Source organism: Propithecus coquereli, unplaced genomic scaffold, assembly GCF_000956105.1.
Source record: "Propithecus coquereli isolate 6110/MARCELLA unplaced genomic scaffold, Pcoq_1.0 Scaffold239, whole genome shotgun sequence".
Classification (NCBI taxonomy): Eukaryota; Metazoa; Chordata; class Mammalia; order Primates; family Indriidae; genus Propithecus; species Propithecus coquereli.
Genome location: NW_012147941.1, coordinates 2,323,704 through 2,334,609, shown reverse-complemented (window position 1 = coordinate 2,334,609; position 10,906 = coordinate 2,323,704). Strand labels below are relative to the sequence as shown.

Sequence of the window (10,906 nt, the reverse complement as noted above, 5' to 3'; positions counted from 1 at the left end):
CGTTTCTCCCGCCGGAGAGAGAGTGGATGTGGTGACCCCGCGGGGAAACCTCTCGGGATTTCCCCGACCTTCCTTTAGGCTCGAATTAGGAGAGAAAGGGAGACGCAATAGTAAACTTTATTCTTCCGTTACGGGGCAGACCCGAGCCACCTCCGCGGACTCTGCGCTGCTCGGCCTGAGCCAGTGAGGGTAGAAGCGGTGGGGGGCCCGCCCCAAGACCGTCTCTTCCTGTGAGCACCACAAATGCTCCCCATCTCTGGCCCTCACGGTAACCCCCTTCAGACTCCCCAAGGAAGGCTGTGCCGAAAACCTCACCCAATCCAGCTCTTCAAGGTATTGCGGTAGGCAGCACGGGCTAGGATTAGGAGACCAATAAAAAGAGGTCATTAAGCCCTTCACCAATATCCAAGGATTTTGTAAAAATGCCCTTGAGGTGGAGAACCTGTAGGCAAGCTCAGAAGCAAAGCACCCTGAACAGGCCACGAAGATTGCTGCTCTCTGGCTCCTTTCTGCTTCAGCGGTAGATAAGGCCCGGGAAGAGGGTTTTCCTGCAGCTCTGAGTGATTCTGACCAAGGAAGCCCCCAAACCAGTCACTCAGGCTCTGAGGGGCTGTCCGAGGCACCGCTGGAACCGCTCACAAAGGCCATGTCTGTCCGAAACTTCATGCTAGTGGGCGGCTGGCGGCGGAGCAGTGACTCCCTCTGGTCCTGGGGTAGAGGTTCATCATAGATGGTGGAGATGAGCCCCAAGCCAGTTCCACGGGGCCTCTTCAGTTGGCCAAATGGCTGCAGCTTCTCTCCATGGTACCTGGATGAAAAAGGGCTCTCAATGAGGGCTGCTCTCTCAAACCCCAGGATAGGGGTTGCAAAAGGACAGGGAAGTAGCTACTACATATCTGGTTTGTCCAAAGATAGGCTTTAAATCTGGATCTTTGCTCTCCAGCCCCCTTATCTATCCATTGACAGGCAGTGCGAGCAACCAGGGGCCTCTAATAAAATTTTCATTCTGTCACTACAGACTCCCTAATGGCAATCATCAAGTCCACACTCCTCAGATGGCAGAGTAACTCTCAGGGGATCATGATCCTGTTAAGCCTTAGGGCTTCCTTGGTCTAAAAAAAAAAAAAAAGGTACCAAATCCACTTTTTTCTTTTTTTTTTGAGTCTTACTCTGTTACCCTGGGTAGAGTGCAGTGGCATCATCATAGCTCACTGCAGCCTCAAACTCCTGGGCTCAAGTATTCCTCCTGCCTCAGCCTCCAGGGTAGCAGGGACTACAGGCGTGTGCCACTATGCCTGGCTAATTTTTCTATTTTTTGTAGAGACGGGGCCTCACTCTTGCTCAGGCTGGTCTCAAACTCCTGAGCTCAAGCAATCCTCCCACCTTGGCCTCACAGAGTGCTAGGATTACAGGTATGAGCCACTGCGACCTGCCTAAATCCACTTTTTTCTTCTAACTTTGCTTTGAAGTTTATCCCAGCACCCATCCCAAAACCAGTGGGAAGAGGGAAACCAGGGCACAGATGAAAGGCTTAGGCCCCAGGAAAGTCACTCAGCCACACTCACCCCAATCCATGTTTGCATCTAGGGTGCTGGCCATCACCATCCAGGGCCTCAGGCACCCCTGAGCACCTGCTGCCCAGGCCCTGGCCCTCCGCCCAGCCCTGCCGCTCCATCACCTTCCGCCCAATGCCCTGTAGAGGGAAGGGACAAGACTCTGGAAGCGGAGCTCCTGCTGGGAGCGGGGGGCATGGGATGGGAGGAGAAAGAATGCAGGCAGAGAGGAAAAGAGAGGGTCAGTGGGCTGGGCACAGTGCTTACTCACCTTGGTGTGGCGCTCAAAAGTGCCCACCTGGCGTCTGATCACAGAGCCATCTTCCTGGCCATCTCGGAGTCTCCGTTCCAGACGCATTTGGACAGAATCTCGGGCATCCTTGTCTCCACCATCTGAGGAATGAGAGCCCAGTTTGTGGAAGGGTCCCTTGCAGCAGAAGTGGGGGAAACCAGGTTTCTAGGACCCCCCTCACAAGATTTACTTATTCATTTGAATGGTGTTCTGTTATCTCTCATTAGACTGGAAGTGAGCTCATCAAAAGTAGAAACTGTGGCTCTCCCTCATCTTACAGATTAGGAGATTATGGTGTAGAAAAGTCACAGAGCCAACATATGACAGAGATGGGATTAGGACCCAGGTCTTCTCTCCCCACCCCCAGGCCATTTTTGACTCCAAAATCTAAACTCTCACCAGAGCCTGAGCTCCTGACCATCCCACTCTACCAGGGCCTACCCCTCAGACCCAGAGCTCCCTGAGGGCTGTTCTCAGGTGGACTGCCTTCTCTACCAGGAAAGGACAAAGCTCTGTCCACAGCTGGCACTTAATGTACTCAACTATAGGTATTTCAAGAGAGGAAGCCTTTCACAGTGGGCTACCCCAAGGGAACTGGTCCTGCCTGTCTCAGCCTCTGCTAAACATCTCTGGCAAAGTGTCACTGCAAGACCAGGGCACCAGTTCCAACTCCCAGTACTGCCACCCCTTGCCCAGTACCTCTGTCGTAGTACACGCTCATGTCCACGTCCCAGTCATCAGCCGTCTGTTCATCAAAGTCTGCAGGGATATGAAAGCATCCAGCACAGTGGGTTAAGGACTCAGTAATACTGAAAGCTAAACCTAAAGTTAGATACACGTTTCAGAACTTGGGGCTTTTGTCTGTATTTTTAAATTTCTCTTCTGGGAGGGTTATTTAGAATCAAGGGAGGGGAACAGAATTTTCTCTCCACCTCACTGATCCCCTACTCCTAAAGAGCATGACTGGTCTCATATACAACAAAAGTCAGCCTGTCCCCTGGCCTTTTGTTTGGGCTCACTGCCAGGGAATCCACCCTGTGGAACAGAGAACCCTGACAGAATGTAGCAGGGATCACCCCTTCCCTTGCCCCCCGTGCCAGCATTACCTCCTTCTTCCTCCTGCCAGAACTGAGCATCGGTGTAGAACACCAGGCCAGAGCCACCCTTCTCCCACTTGAGCTCAATCTCCTCCTCAAAGAGGCGTTCAGTGGTCCGCTCCTGCCTGGTCACATCCTCATGCAGTGCTTCGTGCCGCTCCCACTCCTCACCTCGGTCATCGTCCTGGGATAAGGCGGGGAGACGTGACCTGCCTCTCTACCTTCCTGACCTCATGCCCAGAAGGAGGGAAGCTCAGGGCACAGGTGACACGTGAGATGGGCCCTCAGCTCCATTCCTTCAAATTTCTCTGAGAAGCAACACTTATTGGCCCTTGACCAACACACCTCTCCAGCCCCTGATGTTTCTCAACATAGTTTGCTCCTTTCCCCACAAGCCTCATTCTCATCTCTGTGCTTTTGGCCATGTTGTTCCCCCTGCGTGAAAAATATCTGCCCTCCTTTCCCACACCTTTTTCTCCTCCACTTAGTGAAGTCCTTGTCCCTCAAGTCCTCCAGCTTACACAAAGCCCCTCATTCTTAGGCCCATGGCTCTCCCACTGGTCTCTGAACTCTCAGTACTAATCAGTACATACTGTTTAGGCCTTTGTACTTGTTGTCATAAAGAAAGGACAAGAACAAACACTTACTGTCTACCATGTGTCAGGCCCTTCCCATAATTTAGCTCCTTCAATCCAGCTCCCAACAGCCCTGTGAGATAAGTACCCACTCTATAGATGAGGAAAGGAAACCTAGGTTCAGAGGAGTACTATTTGTCCAAGATAGTACACCAAGAGAGAGTAGCAGAGCCAGCATGCAAACTGAGGTCACCGCACCATGCAGCTTCTCGAGACGCTGGTTCTTTCTCTTTGGGGGAGATTTTAGGCTCTTTAAGGGCAGAAAATGGGTCTTAAAATGGCTTTGGAATCCTGCACTAGCCCTTGGCTTACAACTGTTTGACTGGACTTGTGGAATGACAGGTGACTCCCGGCTTGAAACCCTGGGGGCTTTGTCTTGGTTAAACTTCAGGAGGCCTCAGGATTCACAGAGAAAGTGCTGGAGAAAAATCAGGATGGTACCACACTAAGGATGTGTTAGCAACTCTCAGCTGGGAGTTTTGAAATGTGGGTGAATTACTTTTTACCTGGAGTACACATTTTAAAAAAAATTATACCTCATTTAATTTTGGGTGAACAACCAACTTTGGAGAAAGGAACCAAAGAAATGTCTATTTCACTGATAGAGCAGTGCCTAGTGTTCAATCCACCAAATCTAGGTCAGAAAACAGAGGTGACTGGCCTGGCACAGTTGCTCATGCCCATAATCGTAGCACTCTGGCAGGCAGGAGGATTGCTTGAGCTCAGGAGTTTGAGACCAGCCTGAACAAGAGTGAGACCCCATTTCTACCAAAAAGGAAAAAAAAAAAAAACAGCTGGGCATTGTGGCATGCACCTGTAGTCCCAGCTACTCAGGAGGCTGAGGCAGAAGGATCCTTAAAGCGAGGCAGAAGGATCACTTAAAGCCCAGGAGTTGGAGGCTGTAGTGAGCTACAATGACGCCACCACCCAGGGTGGGACTCTGTCTTAATAACAACAACAAAAAAAACAAGGAAACTGAGCACCCCTTCTCACAACCCCTGACCCCTTCATTAAAAAAAAAAAAAAAAAGAAAGAAAACAGAGGTGACTGCTTTACAAGGTGGCACACTGTACTTACCTCATCTGAGTGAGACTCTTCTTCCTCCTCCTTTCCCCCTTCCTCCTCAGGCTCTCCATAGGGACTGGCTGGTATATCTGCCAGGCAGGTGCCCTGGGGAATTTCCTCACCCTCAGCTGTGTACACGAGTTCTTCTTGCTCCACAGTCTCTGATTCCACGTACTTGAAGGGCACATTGCCGTAGCGCCGGGAGGAACCTGTCTTGGGGAACTGGAGTTGCAGCTGGGTGATGATCCGAGGGGGTAGACGGCAGGCCCGAATCAACTCCAGAAAGACCCGCAGGGGAGTCCCAACATTCCCATTGGGCATCAGCACCGGTGGGTTCAACTCTGGCAGTTGCCTCAGGTCGGCCAGTGTAAAGACTTCATTCTCAGCCTTCCGACTCTGCAGCTCCTTCCGGGTCTTAAAAGGAAAGGAGCCCAAACCTTGGGAAGGAAGGAGAAGAATATATATTGAAACCCAGAAGCCTCCAGCAACACTTGAGCCAGAAATTGGCCAAGGTTTAAATCTGATAGCCTAATGCTGTTCCTCTCTTTCAAACTTCTCTTGAGTCTCTTTCTCCCTTCCCCACCAGAACCACCTAGCAGTTTCATGCCAATTCTCATCACCTCAGCTGGACATACATGTTTCAGGCTCCTGCTGACCTTTTGATTCTTGGACTGTCACCAACTTCCTGCATGCTCTCATACCATGTGCTCCATCCACACCAAACAATTTAACATACCCTGAAAGTTTCACAGGCTTTGAAATCTCTATCTGTGACCGTGTAAATATCACTCACCTTGAACATCATTCTTTCCTTTAAACTCCTATTTATTTTTCAAGATCCAAATGAAAAGCTCTATTTCCTGATCCATCTAAGAAGTCAGTTTCTCCCTCCTCTGTCAGCAATAATAAACAGCATAGGTTCTGGAGCAGAATGCCCAGGTTTATATTGTGGATCTGACATTTAACATCTCTGTAACCTTGGGCAAGTCACATAACTTCTGCATCCCTCAATTTCGTAACCTCTAAAGTGGGAGTAACAATAGCTCCTATCTCATAGAATTGTTGTGAGGGGTCAATAAAAGCTTAGAAAAGTGCCTAGTAAGTACATAGACTGTGCTCAGTAAATGTTAACAATTAGAATGACATCTCTGTGACAATTACCTTTTTTTTAAATGTGTCTTCCTCTGTGGATTCTGAGCACAGATTGTGTCCAATTGTTCTCTGCATATCCACCTAGAATCGCACTACGTCTAGTAATACAAGCATTTGTTGAATGAATGAATTGGAGGGCTCTGCACTGTTTCCTGTTTCCCCATGAAAGTGGGAGCTGTCCACAGAAAATAGATTATCTCTTCATCTATATCTTGCCCAGAAGACTGGGTGGGCAACAAAAAGCGAGTGCATGAGAGAAAAACAGTATGAGGGTTAGAAACCTGATTTCCTTTTTTTTCCCTTCTGTGTCAGTGCAAAATCACGCCTCCTGTAGAGAAAAGGATTTTAGAAGGGACCTAATAAAATGGAAGATCATCCATTTGGCCTCTCTGATTTTTTTTTTCTCCCTGCTTTAAATTAACGTGCAAGTTGAGCCTGAAGCTCTGTCTAGAAATGACCTAAAACTCCTAAAGAATAGCAAACAGAAGCCTGACTTATTTTCACCATCCCTCAGGAAAGATGCCTGTTCCAGGACCCGTAAGCCCAGTCATTAACTTTTTCATTGGTACCTGATGCCTCAGTAGGTAGTCGGAGTCTGCGAATGAGACAGCGACCCGAAAGCCAAGTCCCTTGAGAATCCAGCCACCGGCGGCCCGAGTACATGTGAAGAAACCTCTGGGCTTGAGCCAACCCCCGTACTGAGATGACGCAGCAGCAGGTCCGAGTCTGGATCAGAGTAGAGTCTCGCGTGGGGAGAGCCCGGGCATCAGTGGCTGAAGTCTGGGCGAGAAGCTGGCCCTCAGCGGCAGGGTCGATAGGAGTCAGGGCAGAGTCGGGGACGGCTTTGGGAGGGGCCCGCTCAGGCCGATGCCGGTAGTGGAAACAGAGGAAGCCACCGCCTCGCTGTTCCCGGAACTGGCTAAAGTAGCTCCGTAGCTGGGCAGAGCGCAACTGAGAGGGGATACCGCTCACTATCAGGTAAACTACCGCCTCCTCCTCCGCATCGCTGGGCGCCGCCATTTTGGATTATCACATGATCTGGTGGAAGCAACTCTCGCGAGAACACAGCGAAGTAGCGTCTGCGTTGCGAGATTGCAAAACCCGTGACTGGTCCGTTGCGGGTGTTTTACAACCTGGAACTGGCGGGAACCAGAGAAGTCGTTTGGGTTTTGTTTTTACAGGGGGAAGCCGGCGATGATGGAAAAACTTACCTGGAAAATGCGGTTCCAGGGCTCTTTCATAAAGCTCTCATGAGGATCAAATAAGAAGCCTGTGGGAGGGATTTTTTTTTTCCTTCCAGTGAAGGAATTAAGATAATTTGGTTGTGTTATCCGCAAAAGTGTTTCCCCCTAGGTCGAATTACTTGCCACACAAAAAGCCAATTATTGAGACAACAGAATTGCCAAAGCCGAAAGAAAATTTTATGGGAAAGACGTGGGCAAAGTGGGAGAAGCAGCCTGAAATCCATCTCCGACTAACAGAGATCATGGGCTTTTTAAGGAGGGGCCACGTGCATTGGGGCAGGTCCTGGTGTAAACTTTAAAGGGCCACTGTGCGTTGGGGGAAAGTGGTGGGTGATGGTGAGTCTTGGCGTCGGGAAGCTTGCTCAGGGACCTTCAGAATTTCCACTCTTGTGTCTTCCAGAAATTCTTTTATTTCTGGGAAACAACTCGGAAAGGTCATCAAGCCCTAATGGCCTGAGAATCTAAAAGGTAAAGGATTATGGAAGACATATGGGGTCATTGAAATTTGTTTATAGAGCTGGTTACAGTTGTGGATCTCCCAGTCCTAATCTCAGTCTTTCTCAGTTCAGTAACTTTTCAGTCATTCTTGCATTTATTCTTCCAAAACATAGTGATGAACGCCCACGAATCAGTAAGAAAGAGATAAATCCAATAGAAAAATGGGCCAAAGATGCTTTACAGAGAAGAAACATCCACGTCCAATTAACAGTGAAAGATGCTCAGCCTCAATAATGAAGGAAATGCAGTGAGACCTGACTTCACATCTACCACATTGGCAAACTTTTAAAACCCTTGAATGTTAGTGATGATGTGGCACAACTGGAGTTCTCAGTGACTGTTAGTGGAAGTGTAAATTGTTAAACCACTTTGGAAAACAATTTTGTATTATCTAGTAAAAGCAAAGCTACACATTTTTTGACCCAGAAATTCCACTTCTTGGTATATGGTTTTTAAAAATTCTTGCACATGTTCAACAGGAGATATATTGACAATGTTGAACTTCACCTAAGCCCTGTGATCCTGCCAAACAGTGAAGGTTAACAAATCCCCCCACCCTTTTGTGTTCTGGAACACAGGATACTGCAAAGAAACACCCTTGCCCATATGACTTAGAAAAAACTCGTGGATGTCCTTTTGTTTACCTATGATGAGGCCAGACTCAGACTCCAAATTCCAGTTCTTTGGCTCATGGACTTCTTGTCCCCACTAATCAGCTGTAACAAACTTTGGTTAAGCTTCTCTCCTTCCTCCAGGTTCCTGAACTTTGGCCTGGCCTCAGCTTGAGCCAGCGCAGAGCTCCTCCTTAACAATCCCTCCTAAGACTAGGCTAGCGTCAGGATTAAACATTCTCTTATCTACCTTTCCGACATGCCACTCCTGGACATCCCACTGCCTCCCACCCAGTTCTTTCTAGCCTTGTTTACTCTTCTCTATGAAAGAAAAACCCCTTTTGCCTAACCCTTGACATACTTGCACATCTCATGATCAGAGTTCTCCCCACCACAATGCTCCCCCTCCCCCTATGGCAATAGTTCCTTTCTTCCCTTGCATAATCCTTTCAAATAAAGTCTCTCCTGACCAAGTCCAGATTTGTTTTTTATCTCACAGTATATATGAATATTCATAGCTGCAGTGTTTGTAAGAGCAAAAAACTGGCATTTTGTACTAATGCTCTCAGGTAACGTAAGTCAGAAAACACTGAAATATTCCATTTATATAAGTTCTAAAAATGTGAACTGAAAAATATTTTTAGGGATATATAAATAAGTATGCTTTAAGATGAGAAAGAAAAGAAAAAAAATGATTAACCTGAAATTCAGGGTAGTCATTACCTTTGGGAGAGAAATGATAGATTTAGAAAGGGACCTCAAAGGCGATGGTAATAATGACCTATGAAACAACAATAAGGGTTCATTGTACTGTTATTCCTTAAACTTTACAGATATTTTATGAATACTATTTTGTTTTGCTCAATATTTAATTTAAAAAATCTTAAGAGGGAAAATAACTCAAAAACAACAAAGCAAGTGGTTACTTGTGGTGATCCCAAATATACAACTATATGATGAATGAAAAAATAAAAAACAAGATCGTTTGAGGGTGGCTCATGCCTATAATCCTAGCACTCTGGGAGGATCTGAGGCAGGAGGATAGCTTAAGCTCAGGAGTTCCAGACCAGACTGTTCCCCAACTTTACTAAAAATAGAAAAATTAGCCAGGCATGGTGGCACGCGCCTGTAGTCCCAGCCCTTCAGGAGGCTGAAGCAGAAAGATCGCTTGAGCCCAGGAGTTTGAGGTTGCAGTGAGCTATAATGATGCCACTGCATTCTACCCAGGGTGACAGAGAGAGATCCTGTCTCAAAAAAAAAAAGGAAAGAAAGAAAGAAAGAAAAACAGTTCTAATGAGTGTTTGGGTAATTATAGATAGGGACAATTTTTAAATTCATATCTGAATTTTAAAATCTGCTGATGGAAATGTGGATTGGTACAATCACTTTGAAAAACTGGCAAGATCTACTAAACTTGATCCTATTTTTTTAATTTTTTTTTTAGTAGAGACAGGGTCTCGCTCTTGCTCAGGCTGGTCTCGAATTCCTAGCCTCAAGGAGGGTCCCGCTTCAGCCTCCCAGAGTGCTGGGATTACAGGTGTGAGCCACGGCGCCCAGCCTTTGAGTTGATTCTATGACTTGGTAATTCCAGTTGTACATAGTCATATATAGATCTGCAAATATCTGTGCATTGAAAAACAAGTGCAGGAATAATTCTAGCACTTAACCTCTGAAAATCTGTAGGGGAGAAAGAGATCACCTCCAACTTCCCTTAGCTTTTATGTGGGCTCTTCAACTGGATCTAGAAACTAAATTGACACAAGGCAGATTAACAAGAGAAAAGCATACAAATTTTATTCATTTTACATGTACATGGGATCTTCCCAAGAGAGTGAAGTCCAAAGAAGTGGCCAAAGCAAGATGCTTTTATGCTTTTTAGGCAAAGAACAACAAATTTGAGAAGAAATGATAGGGCAAAGGAGATCTGGCTAGGGGCAATACATTTCTCAGGGAGTGTTTCAGGAAAATCCTGGAACAGTCTAGAAAAACCACCCCCCGGAACTGAGAGGGAGTGAGAGACCAAAGAATGACTCAGACAAGTTTGACGAGTTAGAGGAGTTTATTAGAGGTTACTAACAAGGGCACTTGCTCCTGGGCAGCACAGGAATTTCTTCCACAGGTGCCTTCTTACATACAAAATCTGCGTTTGCCCACCCTGCGATGTTGCCTTAAATCCCTTCCCAGTGAGTGATGCAGAGCTTTGACATTGTATCTTTGCTTGTTCACAGTGAAACAAATCTCACATGTGTGGTACCATCATACAACCCATGTCATGTTAATTATATTATAGTTTTTCACTAGGCAGGGATTTTAGTATTAAATTAGCTAACACTATAGGACAGCCAAAACAGTTTTAAAGAAGCCAGCGTACTCTTTAACAATTGGGAACCAAATGAGGGGCACACATGGGCACAAAGAGATGTAAACCACATTGGAAACCAAGAAGAGCAGAGGGTACAAGGGGATGAGAGGTAAAAACTTACCTCTGGGGTGCAATGAACACTATTCTGGTGATGGGCACGTTAAAAGCCCCAAATTAAGCCTTATGCAAGGTATCTATATTAACAAAAACATTTGTACTCCCTTAATATTTTGAAATAAATAAGTAAAATAAAACAGCCAGGGCCGGTTTGAGCCAGCCATTTCAGGGCAAGAAAGTGCTGAGGCACTTCTCTGGGCCCAGTAGTTATCTTGATACCTGCTTAGTCTACTTTGTAACACTTTTGCTGAGTGCTCCAGGCTAGCACAGTGTTTCTTAT

The 10,906-nt window shown here is 46.7% G+C and overlaps 1 protein-coding gene across 2 annotated transcripts; it reads right to left on the bottom strand.

The window, feature by feature from the left end:
* Positions 1-105: 105 nt before the first annotated feature.
* On the bottom strand, positions 106-6,850 carry GPATCH3 (G patch domain containing 3). 2 transcript variants are annotated; one of them, XM_012645958.1, is made up of 7 exons: positions 6,364-6,850; positions 4,655-5,079; positions 2,952-3,126; positions 2,545-2,604; positions 1,825-1,946; positions 1,566-1,693; positions 106-808 (listed from the first exon to the last, which is right to left on the bottom strand). In XM_012645958.1, the coding sequence occupies exons 1-7, from the start codon at positions 6,812-6,814 to the stop codon at positions 592-594; spliced, it is 1,578 nt and encodes a 525-aa protein (XP_012501412.1). In that variant the 5' UTR covers positions 6,815-6,850; the 3' UTR covers positions 106-591. The 2 variants fall into 2 exon arrangements, with proteins under 2 accessions (XP_012501412.1, XP_012501413.1); XM_012645959.1 differs by lacking the exon at positions 1,566-1,693 and having other exon boundaries at positions 661-808.
* Positions 6,851-10,906: the final 4,056 nt, after the last annotated feature.